Source organism: Theropithecus gelada, chromosome 12, assembly GCF_003255815.1.
Source record: "Theropithecus gelada isolate Dixy chromosome 12, Tgel_1.0, whole genome shotgun sequence".
Classification (NCBI taxonomy): domain Eukaryota; kingdom Metazoa; phylum Chordata; class Mammalia; order Primates; family Cercopithecidae; genus Theropithecus; species Theropithecus gelada.
Genome location: NC_037680.1, coordinates 55,168,755 through 55,193,169, shown reverse-complemented (window position 1 = coordinate 55,193,169; position 24,415 = coordinate 55,168,755). Strand labels below are relative to the sequence as shown.

General features: G+C 37.9%; 1 protein-coding gene and 1 long non-coding RNA gene across 5 annotated transcripts in view; one reads left to right on the top strand and one right to left on the bottom strand.

Moving 5' to 3' along the window:
- The window catches only part of TTN (titin), a 272,326-nt gene that overhangs the window by 18,921 nt on the left and 228,990 nt on the right, over nt 1-24,415 (top strand). For all 4 annotated transcript variants that reach the window (XM_025405605.1, XM_025405603.1, XM_025405604.1 and 1 more), the window contains 30 exons: nt 2,222-2,515; nt 2,620-2,742; nt 4,003-4,284; nt 4,541-4,606; nt 5,244-5,502; nt 5,706-5,769; nt 5,881-6,096; nt 7,016-7,158; nt 8,090-8,295; nt 8,835-9,068; nt 9,179-9,423; nt 10,336-10,607; nt 10,727-10,891; nt 10,994-11,162; nt 11,262-12,955; nt 13,109-13,390; nt 13,839-14,105; nt 14,202-14,474; nt 14,587-14,850; nt 14,943-15,203; nt 16,860-17,120; nt 17,658-17,921; nt 18,013-18,273; nt 18,393-18,653; nt 19,385-19,645; nt 20,160-20,301; nt 20,392-20,557; nt 21,700-21,931; nt 23,490-23,774; nt 23,998-24,123. In XM_025405605.1, the coding sequence (XP_025261390.1) occupies nt 2,222-2,515; nt 2,620-2,742; nt 4,003-4,284; nt 4,541-4,606; nt 5,244-5,502; nt 5,706-5,769; nt 5,881-6,096; nt 7,016-7,158; nt 8,090-8,295; nt 8,835-9,068; nt 9,179-9,423; nt 10,336-10,607; nt 10,727-10,891; nt 10,994-11,162; nt 11,262-12,955; nt 13,109-13,390; nt 13,839-14,105; nt 14,202-14,474; nt 14,587-14,850; nt 14,943-15,203; nt 16,860-17,120; nt 17,658-17,921; nt 18,013-18,273; nt 18,393-18,653; nt 19,385-19,645; nt 20,160-20,301; nt 20,392-20,557; nt 21,700-21,931; nt 23,490-23,774; nt 23,998-24,123 (8,038 nt within the window). The remainder of the gene's footprint in view (nt 1-2,221; nt 2,516-2,619; nt 2,743-4,002; nt 4,285-4,540; nt 4,607-5,243; nt 5,503-5,705; nt 5,770-5,880; nt 6,097-7,015; nt 7,159-8,089; nt 8,296-8,834; nt 9,069-9,178; nt 9,424-10,335; nt 10,608-10,726; nt 10,892-10,993; nt 11,163-11,261; nt 12,956-13,108; nt 13,391-13,838; nt 14,106-14,201; nt 14,475-14,586; nt 14,851-14,942; nt 15,204-16,859; nt 17,121-17,657; nt 17,922-18,012; nt 18,274-18,392; nt 18,654-19,384; nt 19,646-20,159; nt 20,302-20,391; nt 20,558-21,699; nt 21,932-23,489; nt 23,775-23,997; nt 24,124-24,415) is intronic.
- On the bottom strand, nt 8,332-11,385 carry LOC112636741. The gene is made up of 2 exons (XR_003122234.1): nt 9,547-11,385; nt 8,332-8,457 (listed from the first exon to the last, which is right to left on the bottom strand). It is a non-coding gene; the product is annotated as an uncharacterized LOC112636741 (long non-coding RNA).

Below are 24,415 nucleotides of genomic sequence, written 5' to 3'. Positions count from 1 at the left end.
TCAAATTTTGTCATGAATTCACTATCTTATTCTTGTTAAAAAATAGCTAAGAATGGAAGCTGAGAAAATGTTTATACCTAAAGTAGTAGTTACCACTGCAAAATCTGCTGAATCAGCCGCACCGCCAACAACTAGAGAAGTATTTGCTGTTAAACAAGAACAAATACATCTTTTCCAAGAAGAGATGAAAACTGATGCAATGGAGGTGACAAGTATTGTTTCATCCCATTTCATCATCAACTCTCATAACTTTTCATCCGTCATGAATTGTGCTTCCAGTGTTCCATCTAATTGCTTGACTGATCAATAAAACAGTAGAGATGGTTAGATTCAGTCCATCCTCCAGTTGAACAGTGAGCATTTCTAGTAGTGAAAAGTCAGACTATATAATACTCTTCTTTATGTCTCCTAAATTTATTCTCAGCATTTACCTGGTATGAACTGGTATATTCGAGTCCAATTTGTCTTCCTGCTTCTCTAGGTTACAAACATGAGAGATACCAAAGTCCACTAAGAAATAAAAGCAGTTACCAGCGTACTCATTTGTAGTCCACCAATAAGTGTGTGTATATAAATTTGATATACAATAATTCAAGGAAAAAACAGACAGATGTTTCCTCAATTTAAAATATTCTACCATGATTAAGATTTTTCCATATGTTTAAAATTAAGAACAAAATTTAAATATTTCAGTTGTGTGATATTTAGTCAAATGACAGTTTCTTTGATCATTGTTAAAATAAAATTAAGACTTAACCTGACTACTTCATATCAGACTGGCTAAAAGTTTCAAATGAGATATGGTGGAAATGTGATCACTCTACAATCAAAATAATATATATTTATTTAGTGTTATCTGTCAAAGATGTTAACATTTTAAAACGTCTAGACAATTAAAGTCAGCTCATTGCCAATATAGTTTTTAAAAAAGAAACAAATAAATGGACAAACTTAACTCACCTAAGCCTCATGTATATTTTATGTTTTCTTCTGAGATGATGCAATCTAAAGTGAAGATGGTATTTGCAGTCCTTCGAGGCAGATGAAATTGTTTGTGTCTTCCTAAAAGGAAGCCCTGGATAAAGCCCATGATCACTAAAGACCCAATTCTATCTCAGAAAAATCTCATTTATATCTTAAATAGTTCAGAGAACAATTTTTAAAGATATACAGGTAGCATAGTTGAAGAATGTTTCCGATTCATTCTAGATTCTATTCACAGATATAGAAAACTGAACATTAATAAAATTTTCCAATCTTACTTTTAAAAAGCACTGGATGAACATGGCTATGTGATTTTTGTGGTGTGCTGTTTCCAAGTATCACATAGAATCATAATATCTAAGCCGCATCAGCTAGTTTGCCTTCTTTAGAAGAGAAACCGCTCTGCAAATTTTATTTCCATTTATGTTCATCAGACTCAGAAACGAGAAAATAATATTTGTTTCATTCTTTGCTTTAACTCTCCATAATAATGAAAGTAAATTAAACACCAATGTGAAAGGTTGTTCTCTTGAATCCAAACATGATAACACTTTCATTTTAATCACAATATTTTCATTTGCACGGGGTTCTCTTTGTCATCTGTGTGTTTTGAGACAGGTATTTTCTAATAGATTAAACAAATCTTACCCTTAGGGAATCATAAGTAAATTCATATACTCACTCTGTGTTTATGAGCTTTCATGTTATGTCCGATTTGCATGCAACCATGTAACTCTGTAGTTACTGATTTTTCTGGATGGGATGATGATGGTATTTGAGTGCACTTATATCACCACTGTCATTGCATTAACCTCAGACTAAATGGTCAACAAGATAATAAAAATAATCAGTGAGGAGAACCAGCTCCAAAATTCTGATTTTCCAATTGCTGATTGACTCTCTGCCTGGAAAAATTCTACAAAATGTCAAAATCTCCTTATGATTTTATGGTCATATTGTGATTGTCCTATGTTGTGTCTATGTGATTTAATGTCTAGTATAATTAAGCAGGTGTACAGAGAGTGGATCTAAATCGATGTCTGTACAATATAATAATCAATGAAATAGTCCCTAAAAGTGTTTCTGAGATACATTTCTAGACACATTAACACTGCTGTATAACGTGGATGCCATCTACCTATCACGCCTTTAGCCATTTGCCTGTCCTGATGCCTAGGAGGTGTTCCAGCCTCATCTTGATATTCCTGTGTATTAATTCTGGAACCCTTGTCTCTAGGTGGATGTTGGAAAAAAGGCTGAAGCTGTAGCAACAGTTGTTGCTGCAGTAGACCAAGCCCGAGTCAGAGAGCCCAGAGAGCCTGGGCGTCTTGAAGAATCCTATGCTCAGCAGACCACTTTGGAGTACGGATATAAGGAACGCATTTCCGCCGCAAAGGTAGCTGAGCCTCCCCAACGTCCAGCCTCAGAACCCCACGTTGTCCCTAAAGCAGTCAAGCCTGTAGTAATCCAGGCTCCTTCTGAGACTCATATCAAAACTACTGATCAAATGGGAATGCACATATCATCACAGGTGAGTCTATACCTGCTGATTTTTCACCTTGTTCATGGTAAAGCAAGCCTCACTGCTGTGGTCATTGGTGATCAATGGTATCACTGAGTTTCATTTCGATGCAGATCAAGAAAACTACAGATCTAACAACGGAAAGATTAGTCCATGTGGATAAACGCCCCCGCACAGCTAGCCCTCACTTTACTGTTTCAAAAATTTCTGTTCCTAAGACAGAACATGGATATGAGGTAAGAAGTTACAGAGCATGATACAGAAATGTTTAAAGGAAATAAGTATCTAACCTGTGAAATAGAGCATCTTTAGAGTAGGCCAATTGAGGCTTTTTTTGGTGATGTGTGTGTGTGTGTGTGCATTCACAGTGGGCCCAAATGCCCTAAATTTTTGATTTCTGAAACTTGCCCAGGAGAGTGAGCCTAGAGTCACAAGTGGTTATCTTATACCTCTGAGGAGACACAAATCCACACAGGCTTCTCTCTAGTTCACATTTCAGGGACAGCTCAAACTCAATTGTTTTACTGTTGTTCTGATGATTTTGTGAAAGTAGTATATTACACAGCATAGTTTTACTTATGCTGTGAGACATTTCAGAGTAACTTAACTGCGAATGTGTTTCAATAATAAAGACAGGCATTGAGAAATCATATATTTATATACTCAATATAGCAAGATGGAGAGGTGGTACTATATGGTGGTTGGGTTGGATTGTGGAATCAAATAGCTCTGGATTAGTGCCCTATCTTCCCCCTTATAACCTCTGTCATCAGGAGAAAGTAAATGTACATGTAAAATGCAAGTAAAAAGTATATAAAAACCTTAACAAGTTGTCAGCATGTAATAAATCCTTGATATTAATCACTATTGTTATCATACATATCCAAGAAATAGAACCCAAACCTTCTATGGTTTCAAAGAACTGTAAGTTACATATAATGCCTGTATTCAATTTAGTCCCAAATTACAAAACAAATAACCATAGACCGCAACAGAATAAAAGCAGTAAGGAAACCTTTAAAATATTTTGTCTGAATGTCTCCATGTTCACCTTTCACATAGATTTGTGGCTAAAACTCAAATGTACTATTGCAAAGTAGTTCTTAGGAATTTACCAACAATTTCAATAATTTCTTAATTTTGAATCTCCCACTGTGGCATATTCGAAAGTGGCATTCATCGGAATGGTCAAGTGAAAATTCATGACTAAGCTTTAGAAGACACCGTCCTTTTATGATAAAAGCTGTAAAATAAGGAGTTCTGAATACAACTCTTTAAAAAAGATATTTAAAATTTGTTTTACAAACTAACAGGCATGACGAGGAGCTTTATAATTGGCTTATCTCTAACGGACTTTTAATTAACTGTGTGATAATGAGTGATAATGAGAACATTAAAAAACGGACCTTATAGAAATAGGCTGAGACTCAGTCCGAGAGGGTTAGCCATCTGAGAATGGTTAAGTGACTTTATTTTCTGACTCTGTTTCCATGTAGGCATCAATAGCCGGTAGTGCTATTGCCACATTACAAAAAGAGTTGTCAGCCACATCTTCTGCTCAGAAGATCACCAAATCGGTGAAGGCTCCTACTGTGAAGCCCAGTGAGACTAGAGTAAGGGCAGAGCCCACACCCTCGCCACAGTTCCCCTTCGCTGACACGCCAGATACTTACAAGAGTCAAGCTGGCCTTGAGGTGAAAAAGGAAGTAGGGGTGAGCATCACTGGCGCCACCGTCCGTGAAGAGCGCTTTGAAGTACTGCACGGGCGCGAAGCCAAGGTTGGTCACTGGTTACCCGCTGTTGCTTGGCCCATTCCCATTGAGCAGGGCCAGGTGGTTGGCTAGTTTGTACTGAAAAGTAGCCAGCGGAGTCTTGCCTTTCTCCTTTACCACGCTAAGACTTGATTTTTGTGGAGCACAGTATGGGTCAGAGATCATTTTCTCAAATTATTTTTATAATGTGGCATGAGCTAAGAGTTTATGAGATTTCCCTTAATTTCATGAGCATTTTGTAATATAATTTGTAAAAATCTAGGTAACAGAAACAGCAAGAGTACCAGCACCTGTTGAAATTCCTGTTACTCCACCAACTTTGGTCTCGGTGAGTAAAGAAGTTGATTATGTTGGACCCTATTCATATCTGCTCAAATCATTTTAATACATTTTTGAAAAGATCAGTTTCTCAAATTAATACAAAATGACGTTAGTGAGCGTACAGATGCTCATTTTAAGACCATATTTGACCATATTGGCAAGGAAGAGGGGAATTCTATGGGGTACATCATTCATGGATTCAAAAGATTTAATGCGCTTCTCATATGCAAAAGGCATTATTGCAGGAGCTGTGGAGACATAAAGACCAATCCATCCCTCCATCCCTCTTTGAAATATTTTCTTTGCCATCAGAGAAAATGTACATAAACGAGCATAATAAAATATATAAGGTGATAAGCACCACAACAGAGGGAGAATCCATGGGAGGGATAGATTCATTCCAGTTGGTGATACCATGGCAAAGCTTTGTTGAACAGGTAGCATTTGCTATTGAGCCTTACAGCTCTTTACTAATATATTAGTATATTACATAAATATTAGTCTCTCTACTACTATTTCTGGACTCCTGATTAAAAGGCCATTTTGTGGCAGTTGAAATGTGTAAGTTCAAACTCCACATTTGTTACAAAACAGAAATGATTAATGAATATGCACACGTATCATTATTTTTCTTCTCTCTTCAGGGCTTAAAAAATGTGACAGTCATAGAAGGTGAATCTGTCACCTTGGAGTGCCACATCTCTGGATACCCATCCCCGACAGTGACATGGTACAGGGAAGACTACCAAATCGAAAGTTCCATTGACTTCCAGATAACCTTCCAGAGTGGAATCGCTCGTCTTATGATTCGCGAAGCATTTGCGGAAGACAGCGGGCGATTTACCTGCAGTGCTGTTAACGAGGCTGGAACCGTCAGCACATCCTGCTATCTGGCTGTGCAGGGTTAGTGGCCACTCCTCCCACAGTCCTAATGCACATGCCATCACTTCCATGTGACATTCTTTTCCACAATACGGTTTCTGCGCACCTTGAAATGATGTCCCTTTTTGGAACTGGGGGGGAGATTATATGGTCAATTTAACTGTCAGCGCTAAGCGGGGTCACTAAACATCTCATCTCAATGAGAAACTTTTGTCTTCTTTTAGTGTCAGAAGAATTTGAAAAGGAAACCACAGCCGTGACTGAGAAATTTACCACAGAAGAGAAACGGTAAAACATTTTGCTAATTAGTAGCTGTTCTAGTACAGTTTTGACTTTCAGCTCCGTCAGTATTGGCAAATTGCAACTCAGAAACTAATATGAGGGGAATTCTCTTTCCAGCTTTGTTGAGTCAAGAGATGTGGTTATGACTGATACTAGCATCACAGAGGAACAAGCAGGGCCTGGAGAACCTGCTGCGCCTTACTTTATTACAAAACCAGTGGTCCAGAAACTGGTGGAAGGTGGGAGCGTGGTGTTTGGATGCCAAGTTGGTGGCAACCCAAAGCCCCACGTGTACTGGAAAAAATCTGGTGTTCCTCTGACCACTGGATACAGGTATTTTGATGGCTGAATATAGAGTTCTCTGTGACTTGTATAATATTTGCATGAAGCCTAGAGTAGAATTTACTTACCCCACCGACCCTGAGCGTAGGCTCTTTCATTGTGGAGCCATCTTTGTTTTGAGGTATTTTTACATTTTTTGTGCAAAGTCTTCCTAAGAAATAAAGCTATGTGACAAAAGTGGATGGAAGATATATTTATTTACATTATAGTTTAATTCATTGAGGTTGTGAAAGTAGAGAAAATATGGATTTTCACACATACACACTTCCAGAAAAGATTTGAGACAACTTTCAATAAAAACATGTAATAACTAAGTGACTAAAAGATAGAAGAATAGGGGCCATGTAATGAAGAAGAAAACTAGTTATGCACAAAAATCTATGCTACTAATTTTTCTTCAATTCAATACAAAATTTAGCTCTGAATATTTTGCAACTTAAGATAAAAAGAGCAACCTGGTAATCTAAAAATGTAGGTGCCATACCTTAATAATAATAAATATAATGTACCAGAGAGTTAATACTGAAATATTTAAAGGAATTTATTGTTTTAATTATTCATTTGATCTCTGAATGAAATAATGAACAAAATAACAAATGAAGAGAAAATACCTGTTGTTTAAGTGACCTGATCATTTGCTAATGTAAACACCAAAAACCACTTAATTTCATGACTGATTCTAGCAATAAATATTCTTTAAAATGAATATTTTAACTTATTGGGCCCTAATTACTCATGTTCTTGCATTTTTCTCAATTTTCAGCAATCTTATAATCTACTGTGGAGCTTAGTCGTATGTTTAGGGTCATTGAATTTTATACCACAGATCCACTCACAGATAAGTCCAATTATTTTACCCACAGAAGGGTTGTTTATAACTGATTTTTCAATTTTGTACATTTACCTAAAGATACAAAGTGAGTTACAACAAACAAACTGGTGAATGCAAGCTAGTAATTTCTATGACTTTTGCTGATGATGCTGGAGAATACACTATTGTTGTTCGTAATAAGCATGGAGAAACTTCTGCATCTGCTTCCTTGCTTGAAGAAGGTAAGTGCAACTGTAGTTTCTGCGTGCATGATAAGATCTGAAATACAAGGAGATAGCAGTGCTGTCCGTTTGCTGAAAAACCTGTTGCCATTTACTGGTTCTGATACTTTGCCCCAGTGTCTTTGCCTCAGTTGTATGGAAAATGTTTTAGACCACATGGCCTCAAAAACTATACTGGCATTAAACTTCTGAGGTTCTAGCAATAGTTTCTGTTTGGTGTGTTTGTTTCTAGGCATATCATGCCTCCGAAAATGCACAGATTCTAAATCCAGTTGCCTTCCAGGCCCAGGCAGGTAACAGTGAGCGCAATGAAAACAGTGGCAAACTGGAGAGTAGGTGCCCTGCCTCAAAGAGACAGTAGCTGTGTTGTTGCCCGGCATGCACCAGGCTGTTACCAGGCATGCACCAGGTTGTTACCAGACTCAGTGTTGCTCCTGATACTTTAAAGAAAACCTGGAAGTCAGGATTTTCAATGTTTATAACTTGAAAACAAATGCAATAGCTTTCATGCTAGACTGTTCACATTTACAGTGAACTGGTTCGCACTCTGTTTCATTTGATCTACACAGTATCCCTTAGAGGAAATTACAATATTATCTTCATTTAGCCAAAAAAGCACTCAAGATTCAGGAAGGTAAATGAATTGTTAAAAGCCACACAGCAGATTAGGAAGACCTCCACGGTAGATCCCCCCAAAACTGACTGCTAATATAAAATTCTTTCTACAATTGTAGTGGCTGATTTGATTTGTTAGTGTAAGTTTGGTTTCCAAATTCCATCTAGAAAATATTGAGCACGTCAATAGTAGATATTTGGAAAATTTGGCTTTTGGTTATCAACTTTCCCCAATGTAGAGTTTACCTGAATGCATAGTGGCATGAATGTTTTTTAGTAAGAATATTAAAAATTAACTTATGTTCTTAACTCTTAGCTGATTATGAGTCACTGATGAAGTCCCAGCAAGAAATGCTTTACCAGACACAAGTGACTGCATTTGTTCAAGAACCCAAAGTTGGAGAAACAGCCCCTGGATTTGTATACTCTGAGTATGAAAAAGAGTATGAAAAAGAACAAGCCTTAATTAGGAAGAAAATGGCCAAAGATACTGTAATGGTCAGAACATATGTAGAAGATCAGGTGAGTATAAAAATAATGACCAACCAACCAATTTCATAAATTATACTTTCCTTTTTTTGTTTGATATTTTCATTTTCAAGTGATGAGCTCAGGGTTAGACAACTATTAGTAGGTCAAAGTTCACTGCTGCTAAGTTTCCTTAATCTTCATGGTATGTTGCACCTGTGAGTTTAGAAATAGAGATTACATATATGCCATAAATGTGGCTTTAGAAATAGGGTTTATAATATATTAAGGAAAAGACCAATATTAGTAGAGCTAAGTTCATTAATGCCAAGATCTCTTCATCTGTATGATAAGCTAATGTAACCTCTAACCCAACTCTAACTCCTGCTTTTTTGGAAAAACCTTTCTACCCAAGATGCCACAGCATTCAGTGGGAAAGATGACCATAATGCAGATTAAAACAAACAAACCAAAGTCTTCTAGATTCTTCTCCCAGCTAAAAACTTCAACAATCTAGCTCAGATACATATCCTTAAATAATTTCCATCAGTAAGGATAAGTATTTTTAACAGACCATAATCTTTTTTGCATAGGAATTCCATATTTCTTCCTTTGAAGAGAGACTTATTAAAGAAATTGAATATAGAATAATAAAGACTACATTAGAAGAACTTCTTGAAGAAGATGGAGAAGAAAAGATGGCAGTTGACATTTCTGAATCTGAAGCTGTTGAATCAGGATTTGAGTTAAGAATCAAGAATTATAGAATTCTTGAGGGGATGGGTGTCACTTTTCATTGCAAGATGTCTGGATATCCATTACCAAAGGTAAAATATAAACATTTATAATACCTCCTTGCCACAGTAAAGATACAAGTTGGTTACAGTATAACTATTTGATGTAAATTTTACTCATACATGCATGGTATTCTTTGCAGATTGCTTGGTACAAAGATGGCAAGCGCATCAAACATGGAGAAAGATATCAAATGGACTTTCTACAAGATGGCAGAGCTAGTCTGCGTATACCTGTTGTTCTTCCAGAAGATGAAGGAATCTACACTGCATTTGCCAGCAATATTAAAGGAAATGCAATTTGCTCAGGGAAATTGTATGTGGAGCCTGCTGCACCACTTGGAGCTCCAACTTACATCCCCACACCAGAGCCAGTGAGCAGAATCAGGTAAGACTTATAATAATTTGGGTTACTTAGTATGTAAATTGTTTTCAAAACATCAAATATCTTAGTAGGAAATCGCTATTGTGTAAGGAAAAAATTGAGGGCTAAGATGGCACAGAAACTTACCAGTGGCAACACCAACAATTGCCAAGAGTTTTTATTTCTTGCCCCTATGTAAGATGAACAAAGAATTTTCATCAGTGTATCATACTATTTATTTTCCTAGTGCTACAGCTAATATCACAATAGCTCTTATTTGACACCTGATTTTTACAAATGTAAATTTATACAACAGCCCTGCAATAAAAAGATGACTATTATTGGTTTGGAAATAGGAACACTGAGGCCCTGGGAATCTATGAAAATTGCCTTAATTCATCCAGCCTGTAAGTGGTGGTGCCAGCATTCAAACTCCAAGTCAGTCTGGCTGCAATGTGTAGATAGAGTCTTGTTTTGCTTTGTTTTGTTTCCAAATTGATTTCTATGTTTTCCTCCTCTGAGATAAAAAATATATATATTTTTATTTTTCCATAAATGTATTCATTTGGTTTACTTATCCAACCAACATTTATTAGGATGTTTTGGTAGTTAAATCAAAAAAGTCTAGTGACTGATTAAATCCAAGTGGTAAGGAAAAGACAGTATTGAGAATTATTCCAAGATTTTTGAACCTGGGTACCTGGATGTACTGAAAGACTACCAGCCAAAATTGAGAATATAGGAAAAACATAGCTGTGGGGGCAACAATAATATATTCCATTTTAGATCTGAATGAGTTGGAGGTGCCTTCTAATACATGCAAGAAGTAAATTCTAAAATAACGTGAATAATGAATAATGAATAAGACAAAATGAAGTTTGTTTTGCTCAGTTTTCTTTAGGCCTCATGAAAGTATTGTTTGTCTTTGTTTTACAGATCTCTCTCTCCACGTTCAGTGAGCAGGTCTCCTATACGCATGTCTCCTGCACGGATGTCACCTGCAAGGATGTCTCCTGCACGGATGTCCCCTGCAAGAATGTCCCCTGGACGTAGGCTGGAGGAGACAGATGAGTCACAACTTGAGAGACTGTATAAACCAGTCTTTGTGTTAAAACCTGCTTCTTTCAAATGTTTAGAAGGGCAAACTGCCAGATTTGACTTAAAGGTTGTTGGTAGACCTATGCCAGAGACGTTCTGGTTTCATGATGGTAAGTATGACAGGTTTTTGCTCATGAATAATAAAAACACAAAAACAAGCTTATATATCTGTCTAACAATTTTTAAAAACTATTTTAAAATCTACTTTCTTTTGAACATATTTTCACAGGCCAGCAAATTGTCAATGACTATACCCATAAAGTGGTCATTAAAGAAGATGGTACTCAATCACTAATTATTGTCCCTGCCGCACCCAGTGATTCTGGGGAATGGACTGTGGTTGCCCAAAACAGGGCAGGCAGATCTTCAATTTCAGTTATTTTAACTGTGGAAGGTAAAATGAGATAAAATAAAACTAAATGAATTTTCTTATCACTTGGATTATAAACAGGTATTTCAGCCTTACTCCCTCTAAATCATGACCTTTCTCTTTCAGCTGTGGAACATCAGGTAAAACCGATGTTTGTAGAAAAACTGAAAAATCTCAATGTAAAGGAAGGTTCCCGACTTGAAATGAAAGTCAGAGCTACGGGTAACCCCAACCCTGACATTGTATGGTTGAAAAACAGTGACATCATTGTGCCTCATAAATATCCCAAAATCAGGTAAGTTTGGAAATAATAAAGCTAAGCTCATTATACAAATCCAATAACCAGGGAAGCTATACTACTATATTGATGATTCCCTCCCCCAACTTTTTATAGAATTGAAGGAACCAAGGGACAAGCTGCCCTTAAAATCGATTCCACTGTCAGCCAAGATTCTGCCTGGTATACCGCGACTGCTATTAATAAAGCTGGCAGAGACACTACAAGATGCAAAGTAAATGTTGAAGTTGAGTTTGCAGAGCCTGAACCAGAGAGAAAATTAATCATCCCAAGGGGGACATATAGAGCAAAGGAGATTGCAGCCCCAGAACTGGAGCCCCTCCATTTGCGATATGGTCAAGAGCAATGGGAAGAAGGTGATCTCTATGACAAAGAGAAACAACAGAAACCATTCTTCAAGAAAAAACTCACCTCCTTAAGACTTAAGCGCTTTGGACCTGCCCACTTTGAATGCAGGCTAACACCCATTGGTGACCCAACGATGGTGGTGGAGTGGCTCCATGATGGAAAGCCACTTGAGGCAGCCAACAGGCTCCGTATGATCAATGAATTTGGGTACTGCAGCCTTGATTATGGTGTTGCATATTCTAGAGACAGTGGTATCATTACTTGCAGAGCCACTAACAAATACGGAACAGATCATACATCTGCTACCCTTATTGTTAAAGATGAGAAAAGTCTTGTGGAAGAATCCCAGTTGCCTGAGGGGAGGAAAGGCTTACAGAGAATTGAAGAATTAGAGAGAATGGCTCATGAAGGTGCACTTACAGGTGTAACAACAGATCAGAAAGAAAAGCAAAAGCCAGACATTGTCTTGTTCCCAGAGCCAGTTAGAGTACTTGAAGGGGAGACTGCAAGGTTCCGCTGCAGGGTAACAGGCTACCCTCAGCCCAAAGTCAACTGGTACCTCAATGGACAGCTCATTCGCAAAAGCAAAAGGTTCAGAGTTCGCTATGATGGTATCCATTACCTGGACATCGTGGACTGCAAATCATATGACACAGGTGAAGTGAAGGTCACCGCAGAAAATCCTGAAGGTGTGATAGAGCATAAAGTGAAGCTTGAGATTCAACAGAGGGAAGATTTTAGGTCTGTTCTTAGGAGAGCTCCTGAACCAAGGCCCGAGTTTCACGTACACGAACCAGGAAAGCTTCAGTTTGAAGTACAAAAAGTGGATAGACCTGTTGACACCACTGAAACCAAAGAAGTTGTGAAGTTGAAAAGGGCTGAAAGAATTACCCATGAAAAAGTGCCCGAAGAGTCGGAAGAGCTGCGCAGTAAATTCAAGCGCAGAACAGAAGAGGGCTATTATGAAGCCATTACCGCTGTGGAGCTCAAGTCTCGAAAGAAAGATGAATCCTATGAGGAACTCCTCAGGAAGACAAAAGATGAACTTCTCCACTGGACCAAAGAGTTAACTGAAGAGGAAAAGAAAGCTCTTGCCGAAGAAGGCAAAATCACGATTCCAACTTTTAAACCTGATAAGATTGAACTAAGTCCTAGTATGGAGGCTCCAAAAATCTTCGAAAGAATCCAAAGCCAAACAGTGGGCCAAGGATCTGATGCACACTTCCGGGTCAGAGTCGTGGGGAAACCAGACCCTGAATGTGAATGGTACAAAAATGGTGTCAAAATTGAACGGTCTGACCGGATCTACTGGTACTGGCCCGAAGACAATGTTTGTGAATTGGTCATAAGAGATGTGACTGCTGAGGACTCTGCCAGCATCATGGTAAAAGCCATCAACATAGCTGGAGAAACCTCCAGTCACGCATTCTTACTTGTCCAAGGTAATTTGCGTGTCTTTCCTTTGATAGACTTGTCTTTGTATTCAAGAATATCCATGAGTGCGTTTACTTTTATTTTCTTTCCCCATTCCTCAGGTTGCGAATTTAATTTAATATAATGTGCTCTCCCCTTTTCCCCCCACCTTTTTCTTGTAGCCAAGCAATTGATCACTTTCACACAGGAATTACAAGATGTTGTTGCTAAGGAAAAAGATACTATGGCAACCTTTGAATGTGAAACTTCAGAACCATTTGTCAAAGTGAAATGGTATAAAGATGGTATGGAGGTTCATGAGGGAGATAAATACAGGATGCACTCTGACAGAAAGGTTCACTTCCTCTCCATACTGACCATTGATATGTCTGATGCTGAAGATTACAGCTGTGTACTTGTGGAAGATGAAAATATCAAAACAACTGCTAAACTTATTGTTGAAGGTATTCAACAACAAAGGATTTCATTGTTTACCTAAGCTCTAAGGTCACCCTTAGCATGTGGTCAAATTAGCTATGCAATTTTTCTTTCATAAAACAATTATTTGGAAATTGGCTATAAGTTTCATAGCCAGAATCATAAATTTATGTTCCTAATTAAGAATGTTAATAATTTGACCATTTGGATTTTTTTAAGTAGTATTATCTTGATTTTTAGCTTTTAAGATTTTTATTAAAACATAATTCTTTACTTTCAAAAATATTTAAAAATTAAAATAAAATAACTGCTTCTCATTGAAAATTTATCTCTCAGCCCATTAGCAGGTAGATATTAAGAATATTCCTGATAGTATGGGGGAGATAAGAGGTATACAAGACATTGTCTCTATCCTAAGTCTAGATGCATACCTCTCCAAAAAAAAATGATTTCTTTTTCTGTTATACACTTCAGGTGCAGTTGTTGAGTTTGTGAAGGAACTTGAGGACATAGAAGTTCCAGAATCATATTCAGGAGAATTAGAGTGTATTGTATCCCCAGAAAATATAGAAGGAAAATGGTATCATAACAATGTGGAGCTTAAATCCAATGGCAAATACACAATTACATCTCGTCGTGGACGTCAGAACCTCACAGTCAAGGACGTAACCAAGGAGGACCAGGGAGAATACAGCTTTGTCATTGACGGAAAAAAGACAACCTGTAAACTAAAGATGAAACGTAAGTCTTCCCATTCCTGTCAGCCTGCAGTGAGCATCTTTATGGTTTATTGATAAAAAATGATCATAACATTCTTTTTCTCCCCATATTTCACAGCCCGCCCCATTGCTATCCTACAAGGACTTAGTGACCAAAAAGTCTGTGAGGGTGACATTGTTCAGCTTGAAGTTAAAGTCTCCTTGGAAAGTGTGGAAGGTGTCTGGATGAAAGACGGCCAAGAAGTGCAGCCCAGTGACAGGGTTCACATTGTGATAGACAAACAATCTCATATGCTGCTCATTGAAGACATGACTAAGGAAGATGCTGGAAATTACTCTTTCACCATTCCAGCCCTTGGCCTCTCCACCAGTGGGCGTGTCTCTGTCTATAGTGAGTCCTACTTATACAATTTTATGTTTACACTATCAAGCAACATAAAGAACTTCAAAGAACAGACAATTTCAACAAAATTCATTCATCTTGTGTGTGTATGATTTTGCAGGTGTGGACGTGATAACACCTCTAAAAGATGTTAACGTGATTGAAGGCACAAAGGCTGTGCTTGAATGTAAGGTCTCAGTCCCTGATGTGACTTCTGTTAAGTGGTACTTAAATGATGAACAAATCAAGCCTGATGACCGTGTGCATGCCATTGTAAAAGGTACTAAACAGCGGCTAGTCATTAACCGAACTCATGCTTCAGACGAAGGACCCTACAAGCTGATAGTTGGCAGAGTTGAAACCAACTGTAATCTCTCTGTAGAAAGTAAGGATTATTCTACTTATCTAATAATTACTTTAAGCATTCTACTTTCTCAGTGTAATAATAACCAAGAGATTATTTTATTTTTTCCCCAGAAATTAAAATTATCAGAGGTCTTCGTGACCTTACCTGTACAGAAACTCAAAATGTGGTGTTTGAGGTTGAGCTGTCCCACTCTGGAATTGATGTCTTGTGGAATTTTAAGGACAAGGAAATCAAACCCAGTTCTAAATATAAAATCGAAGCACACGGAAAAATATATAAACTGACAGTTCTAAATATGATGAAAGATGATGAAGGAAAATATACATTTTTTGCGGGAGAAAATATGACATCTGGAAAACTTACTGTGGCAGGTTGGTATATTTATTAACCTAAATTCTTATGAGGAGCGATTGTTATTTTAAGAAATTGTTATTCATTTCCCCCAAAACTCCTTTCAGTTTCCCACTTCCATGCCTCTGCTTATGCTGTTCCCAAAGCCAATAGTACTTGCAACACCATTCCCACCAGCCTAAATTACAAATGTTCTTCTAGGCCTACCTCAAACATCACCTTCTCCATTAAACCTTCCTTAATCTCCCCATTTATATATGATCTCTTCCTCCTCCAACCCCAGGATCACTTTATATGTGCCTCGTTCATAGTATTTATTATGCACTTGTCTTATTCCCCATTTCCTCTTTCAATATCCTTCCTCTTTCAATATCAGTGTATAAACTCCTGAAATCTGGAATTTTCGTTGTATATTCCAATATATTGCAAATGACAGATAATCAATTGATATTTGCTGAATTGAGCTTTATTTAAACTTTCTTATTCTAAAGAATTATTTCCTTTCGTAGCCATTCTTGCTTCTTTAGTCTTTGTGCCTTTTGTTTTCTTCCTACCTTTTAATGAACTCAATAAATATTTTCAAAATACAGTTTAACGTAACTGTATCTCTTATGATATCATGTAGAAATAAGACCATCATTCAGCAGAATGTCTTAGCTTTACAACGAAGAATAAAAAATGTAAATCAATTGTCAACAAAAAACTAGAAGTCATCATTAATTTGTTTGGTTCATTACAGTTTAAATATTGAGAGTTGAGATATTACATTTAGATCGTGTTGTCTATTACATCCAGAATTGAAGCAAGTTATATGGTAATGATCTGTCTTATTTGGTATGAAAGTTTCATGGTTTATACTTAGTTACATTATAAGATTTCCTCAGAGATCGGACCATGAAAAGACTGGTAAAACAAAATTTCAGATTTAGCATTTTTATACATTTAATATAAATTACATGTTTTTAAATGTGTGGAAACAGGAATAAACTATGAACCCTTCTGTGATTTCACCCAACGTTTTTAAAGTACCTACCATAGGTCAGACACTTGTAGGAACTCAGGACACAAAACTAAATAAGAAATGATTTTTTTCTTGAGAAATTCATAATTTAGAGAGGACAGATACATAAGCAACTAGCTTGTTAAAGCAGTAATTATTTCTACTAGCGGATGATAAGAGTGGAGGCAATGGGGTGAAACTTCATAGAATGGTGACATTTGTCAACACAGTGATTTTTAGTATGCAGAAATCCTTAATCTAGTAGAAACATTGATGACTTGTACATTTTGTTTAGCAAATTTTTATGTAGTCAAAATATCAGATTCTCAGGAAATAATCATTAAAAGACCAAGTAAAATGCTTCTGAAGAAGAAGGAATTGGGTTAGAGGCTATCCCAGTGTTACACTGTTCTAAGAATTTCCTATTAATTCAACAATTGCTTTTTCTTCACAAAACTTTTCTGATTCCAGTATTTCTCCTAATTATCAGTCATACATACTTAGAATAAGGGATTTCTTTGGTACCTTCTCAATATGGGTAAAAACAATCTTATAGACATTTCATGATTTCAAAATCATGTTCTTAAATTTGATATTTTATATTTACTTCTGCAAAGATTTTCTTATTATGTGAGTATTTTTAAAGGGCTCATACTGTACTTCTCTTGTTCCAAAGGTGGGGCCATCTCCAAGCCACTCACAGATCAGACCGTAGCTGAATCCCAGGAAGCTGTGTTTGAATGTGAAGTTGCCAACCCAGATTCCAAAGGTGAATGGTTGAGGGATGGCAAACACCTACCACTGACTAACAACATCAGAAGTGAGTCTGATGGCCACAAAAGGAGACTTATCATTGCTGCCACCAAATTAGATGACATTGGAGAATATACCTACAAGGTGGCCACCTCCAAAACATCTGCCAAACTTAAAGTTGAAGGTAAGTAACATAGGATTTGTCCTTTTCAAATCATATTACAATCTTGATCGTTATCATTTTAAAAGACAAATGATATGGCCATTTTGGATACCATAAATTTTCACTTCATAAAGTCCTTCTAGATCCTCTAAACCTTCCTGAGACACATACCACAAGGCACAAAATTGCCTATCAAATGTGTTTATGCAAAAAAGCCATTTCTTAGGTTAAAGCTCTGTGAAACAGCTATATCAGACACTGATTCTCCATTCATCTCTCACCCTTCTCCAATTAGTCTATTATGCTACTAATATATATAGCTATGCAAACTTCATACTACTCGAGCACAGAAAAATCATTTCATGATGTACACATCCAGTTGGATCCCAGGTTTCCCTAAATAATCTCCGGTGTCTTTTAAAACAGAGGTGCTGCATAACTGCAAAATGTTTGGTAGCCATTTTTTTGCAGGGTGACTAAGCAATGATCTTGTTCAGGACTTCTTTTCCTTCATGATGTCATCCATATTTTCTAACCCAATCATAAATTTGTCTTCAGCTGTCAAAATTAAGAAGACTCTGAAGAACCTCACAGTGACAGAAACACAGGATGCTGTTTTCACTGTCGAGCTTACACACCCTAATGTCAAAGGTGTCCAGTGGATCAAAAATGGAGTTGTGCTGGAATCCAATGAAAAGTATGCTATCTCTGTCAAAGGAACAGTTTACTCTCTGAGGATTAAAAACTGTGCCATCGTGGATGAGTCTGTTTATGGCTTCAGGCTTGGAAGGCTAGGAGCCAGTGCCAGACTGCACGTGGAGAGTAAGTTGACTTAGAAACACTTTACAAATAGTCAGCCCATGGTTACCATTAAGTTAACCCTATCACTGAATTGCTCCAATTTTCCTCTTAGCTGTCAAGATCATTAAAAAGCCAAAGGATGTGACAGCCTTGGAAAATGCCACGGTTGCCTTTGAAGTTAGTGTTTCCCATGACACCGTTCCAGTAAAATGGTTCCATAAGAATGTGGAAATTAAGCCGAGTGACAAACACAGACTGGTCTCAGAAAGGAAGGTCCACAAGCTGATGCTGCAGAACATCTCCCCCTCAGATGCTGGGGAATACACAGCTGTGGTGGGGCAATTGGAATGCAAAGCAAAACTGTTTGTGGAGAGTGAGTATCAGGCAGCCCCTACGGCCCTTTCCTTGATGAACCCCATGTATTAATTTGTTTGGTTTCGTCTATTTTTAAAATAAATTGTATTAACTGAAGTGTTCTCTGATTTTACCAAGCATTACATATTACAAAAACCATGAAAAATATCGAGGTGCCTGAGACCAAAACTGCCTCTTTTGAGTGTGAGGTGTCCCACTTCAATGTCCCTTCCATGTGGCTGAAGAATGGTGTGGAAATTGAGATGAGTGAAAAGTTCAAGATAGTTGTGCAGGGAAAACTCCACCAGCTGATCATCATGAACACCAGCACAGAGGACTCGGCAGAATACACATTTGTCTGTGGCAATGACCAAGTCAGCGCCACCCTGACAGTCACCCGTAAGTTAAAAATAGATACATATATGTATATAAAATATGAAATATTCAGTAGATTCATTGATATTCTATATCCTACACTTTGCTGACCACTCAAAAATCCTTGATTGGGTGGGTAGGGTGGCTCAAGCCTGTAATCCCAGTACTTTGGGAGGCCAAGGCAGGAGAATCACTTGAGATCAAGATTTTGTGACCAGGCTGGGAAACACAGTGAGATCCTGCCTCTACCAAAAACAAAAGGAAAAAAAAATTAGCTGGGCATGGTGGCACAGAGTTGTAGTCCCAGCTACTCAGGAGGCTGAGGTTGGAGGATCACTTGGGCCCAGAAGACCAAGGCTGCAGTGAGCCACGATCATGGCACTGCACTCCAGCCTGGGCAACAAAGTTAGAACCTGCCTCAAAAAATAAAAAATAAAATTGTTACTTGAAACATCTAGTATTTGGTTACACTGAGTAAAGCACTAATATCTCCACCTGGATAAAATGTTCCAGTTAGAGTAGCACTGAAAGGCTACCTGGAAAGATGGCTCAGTGTCTATCACTTGATCTTTCTGTTCCTCTGAGCTGGCACTGTCCTGTATGGTACATGGGAGGTATCAAAGCTTGTATCTCTAAACTATAATTGCCTCAACAGATGTACTAAAAACATTCCAAGTTTTTATTCTGCAGCACTTATAACCTACATCATATTTACGTAAAGTTTCCTTGGGTGTGTTTCCTTTTCTCCTTTGCAGCAATCATGATTACTTCCATGCTGAAAGACATCAACGCTGAAGAAAAAGACACCATTACTTTTGAGGTGACAGTGAACTATGAAGGCATCTCTTACAAATGGTTAAAGAATGGTGTGGAAATCAAATCAACTGACAAGTGCCAGATGAGAACCAAAAAGCTTACACACTCACTGAACATCAGGAATGTTCACTTTGGGGATGCTGCTGACTACACCTTTGTAGCTGGAAAAGCTACATCAACAGCCACACTTTATGTGGAAGGTATGGTTTCATAAATATTAGATCCATAGAAAAAATGTCACACATGCTTTGTAAAATTTAGTGTATCAATTAATGAATGGATAAATAAAATGTGGGATAGCCATACAACGGGAAAGCAATCAGCAACAAAAAGGAAGCACTATGATTTACTACAAAATGGATGAACATTAAAAACTTTATGCTAAGTGAAAGAAGCCAGAGACCATACAAAGATCACATATTGTATGATTCCATTTATATGAAATGTCCAAGATACACAAATCTATAGAGATGTATTGGTGGTTGCCTAGGTCTACAAGGGAGACAATAGAAAAGTCCTTGGGGCAATGGCTAAGGGGTACATAATTTCTTCTTGGGGAATGAGAATGTTCTAAAATTATGGTGATGTCTGCACAATGATGAATACATGGAAACTCATTGAATTGTGTACTTTAAATGGGTGGATTGTATAGTATGTGAATTATATCTCAATAAAGCTGTTAAAAATGTTAATTTTCTACATGCTATTTTCCAGCTCGTCATATAGAATTTAGGAAACACATTAAGGACATTAAGGTTCTGGAGAAGAAGCGAGCCATGTTTGAATGTGAAGTTTCTGAACCTGATATCACTGTACAGTGGATGAAAGATGACCAGGAACTGCAGATCACAGACAGGTCGGTTGTTTTGTCTTGCTACATTCCAGTAATTCCCAGTTTCTTCTGAATCACCATATGGTAAAACTCCAATTTCCATTTCATCCATAGAATAAAGATTCAGAAGGAGAAATATGTCCACCGCCTTCTGATCCCATCCACCCGGATGTCTGATGCTGGGAAGTACACAGTGGTGGCAGGAGGCAACGTGTCAACTGCAAACCTCTTTGTAGAAGGCAGAGATGTTCGCATCCGAAGTATTAAAAAGGAGGTTCAGGTATTGTCTATATACTAAATGTTTTGAAAAATCATCAGTAGTCCATAATCTATCATTTTATATTTCAATGTTTCCCTTTTACATTTGCTAACCACAGTCCTTTAAAGAATTAAATCAGCTCATTCTTACTTGGCTTAGACTCTCTCATGCTGACCTCAATTTAGTCACAGTTTCCACTCAGGGAATAAGTGTGTCCCTAGCAGCTGTCTAAATACGTTAATTAAAGCAGCTGTAGAAACTTCACCGTCTAATAAATGGCTGCTTGCCAAGCAGCACCAACCAGAAAAGAATTAAAATGTAAATCGTGAGGTTCACACATCAATTAGAATTAAGGAAATTTTGAACAAGGTGACATTTTCTCAGGTTTCTATCTATGGAGAGCCAAGTGTCAAGGGACTTAGTGGCCAGAAGTACTTTCTATGAAGTCTAAGAGAAAGCCCCGTCCAAGCCATGCTGGGTTCCTGGCAAGGATGCTGGATGCTTTTGCTGTCGGCTGAGTTTACAGAGCTTGTCCTCATAAGTGTCAGTCATCCCAAATGATATAATGGAGGACACATGTCTAGAGAAATACCAGTTGAGTTCAGCTTCATCATATTGCTTATCCAAAGAAAACCAGGCTTTAGAGACTGTAGACCACAATGAAAAAGCCTTCAATGAGGACTCAGATAACCTGGAGAAGTCTTCCATCATTTATTTGCCAATTCTGAACCTCAGTGTTCTCACTCTTAAAACGAGGATAATACTTCCTACCTAGCTCACAAAGTTATTGTTCATATAAAATGAAATCAAATTAAGTAATAACTTTTTAGATAATAAGAAGCCCCCAAATGTAAAGTGTCTTTATATCCCTTTTTAGTAAATAAGCAAACATTTAAGGATGAAATAATTGTCCCTTTGGGCCGGCTCCTTTCCTCCGTGCAGGTGTAAACACAATTCTCTACAAGAGAACTTTATGTACCATTTGTCCAATACTAGACAGGAAAAATTACAGAGTGCTATAATCAGCCAACTTATTGCATTATAATATATTGGTTTCACATGCCATTCATTGACCAGTTTTAGAAATTGATTAACTGGGAGGAAACCAAAGCTTCAAGTTTTTTGTTTTTTGTTTTTTGTTTTTAATGTTGTTCCATCAATAGGTCATTGAGAAACAGCGTGCTGTTGTTGAGTTTGAGGTCAATGAAGACGATGTTGATGCCCACTGGTATAAAGACGGCATTGAAATCAATTTCCAAGTTCAAGAACGACACAAATATGTGGTGGAGAGAAGAATCCACCGAATGTTTATCTCTGAGACCAGACAGAGTGATGCAGGAGAATATACCTTTGTGGCAGGAAGGAACAGGAGTTCTGTCACTCTCTATGTCAATGGTATGTAGGGACAGATTTCAGCATATTTTGTGGATCCATCAGAAATAATCTTCCTGTTTAAGTCACTACATTCCTGTAATTCAAAGGAAATGTCTAAAGAACCTATGGTATTCACATGGTTGCAGTTATATTTTTTTCTTCACATTATACCTACAGAAAAGGGAGGGCAGCTGTTAAAAGACCTATTGAGAAGTTATTTTCAGAAGCACCTGATGGCCAGATCCTTATCTAGTTGCTCAACACTATTGAATACCCACTGGGTGTCAATTGTCATATACCCCAGATGGGCTTCCAGATTTGCTGTTAAACTATTTTAGTTCTCTGCCCTCTGCCTGAACTGCTCCAGTCCTAGCAGCACTAACAAGTCAAAGTAGTGTTTCCAGCCTCTGGTATGGAGTGCCTAGGAGAACTCAAAGGTCCTCTTTGAGACCCTGGAAGGCCTAGAGAGCCTCAGGCAATGTGGAACTAGATCCTCTCTACCCCAAGCTCTAAGAACAGGGGCTCTTATTTTGGAGGGGGAATTTCACCTGCTAGCAAGCACTCCTGAGGAGCCTCCGAGCAGTTCTCAGGGAAGTGCTGTTAAACCTCTGCTCTCCTCATTAGAAATCTTAAGGCTGAATCTCAAGTTGACCTTGTTTCGAGTCTAACCTAGATGCAAGAGAAAAATGGAACCTCCCTTTCTCTCCTCATCCTAGGCCATATCTCTTTGAATAAAATACCCCTGAGGCAGATGCAGGAACACCAGGGGTAATCTCAAGATTCACAAAGATGAACCATATCGCCAACATTCCCTTGGTTCCTAGGAGACCAAATGGTCATGGCATCCAGTTCTTATTATCTCTGTATTACTAGTGGAGAAACTGAGACACAGAAAAGTAAAGATCTTTTCTATGATAGTGTCAGAAGCCAGCCTCACAGAAGTCATTTCTTCTAATTTCTGGGTTCCATGAACTAACCAGGTCCCCTCACTCATCACAGCACTGAGAATATGCTTTAGTTAGCAAAACAGGAAAGCTGAATTTGTTAAATCTACCTAATGGCATTTAACTAGATCTGAAATAGTAGTCATTCATTCAATACTTACTGATTGCATTTTACTGGCACTGGTACATAACAAAATGACTATGACATAAATACAAATACTTGCAAAACAAACAAAATGGAATGGGATGAGCCTTCTCACCATATGATTTGTCCAAATGACTTTTGAAAATAGGTAGCATGTGTAAGTTATTTTATAATTCATTCAGGTATCCATCGCTAAGCCCCCACCCCAAACAGAAACATGAAGAGGTTAACTCAGCACTCTCAGCATGCCCCCCAAATGTCAAAAATATCTTTCTGAAGCTATTCCCTCTGCTTGTGGACAAATTCGAAATGCTTTCTTCATTCTTAGCACAAAGAATGTTCTAATATTCCGAGGCAAGTAAAAATACCACAATTCCAAAATTTTGTCTCTGGATGTATAAGTAGATGGCAAGAAATTAATGTAGAGTTTTGCATGCTCTCCTGTGTTTTTACACTTTTTTATGGGCTATTTGTCAACATTTACTCCTAGCTCCTGAACCGCCCCAAGTTCTGCAGGAGCTCCAGCCTGTCACTGTGCAGTCTGGCAAGCCGGCCCGCTTCTGTGCCGTGATATCCGGCAGACCACAGCCCAAAATTTCCTGGTACAAGGAAGAGCAGCTGCTTTCCACTGGCTTCAAGTGCAAATTTCTTCATGATGGGCAAGAGTACACGCTTTTGCTAATTGAAGCCTTCCCAGAGGATGCAGCAGTCTATACCTGTGAAGCCAAGAATGACTATGGAGTTGCCACAACATCAGCTTCACTCTCAGTGGAAGGTGGGAATGCCTTGCTACTTCCAGCTGAAAATAAAACCTAAGAAATGGCTTTTGTCCTTTCCCAGTGCATTTAAAAATACAATTTGGAGCTCATAAAAGTAGATTGCTACCCAGTTTTGAAAGCACTCTACTGTGAAATAAATTAAGATAAACCTACATGCTCCCTTCTGTGAGGTCTCTATGGTGACTTAATCATGACAAATCTTGTGGTTTCTTTCTTTAGTTCCAGAAATTGTGTCTCCCGATCAGGAAATGCCAGTTTATCCACCTGCCATCATCACCCCGCTTCAGGACACTGTCACTTCTGAAGGGCAGCCAGCCCGTTTTCAATGCCGGGTTTCTGGAACAGGTAGGTTTAAGAACAAAAGGTATCATTGCTAATACTTACAAAGAATTATATGGGAAAAACATTCTGTCACCTTCTCCTCTATCACAAACGTCTCTCATGCATAATTTGAAGCTTAATGGAAATCTAGCAGAAAACTTATTTCAATTATTAAATTAAGAATTAGATAAGTGTTTTTCACTATTCTGTGCCCTAAAAATGGTTATTTATGTTATATTATGTGTTCTTTATCACAGTAAAAGAATCACATTAGTGGTTTTTACTAATCTTTAAAAAAGGTCATGTTCCCTTTATG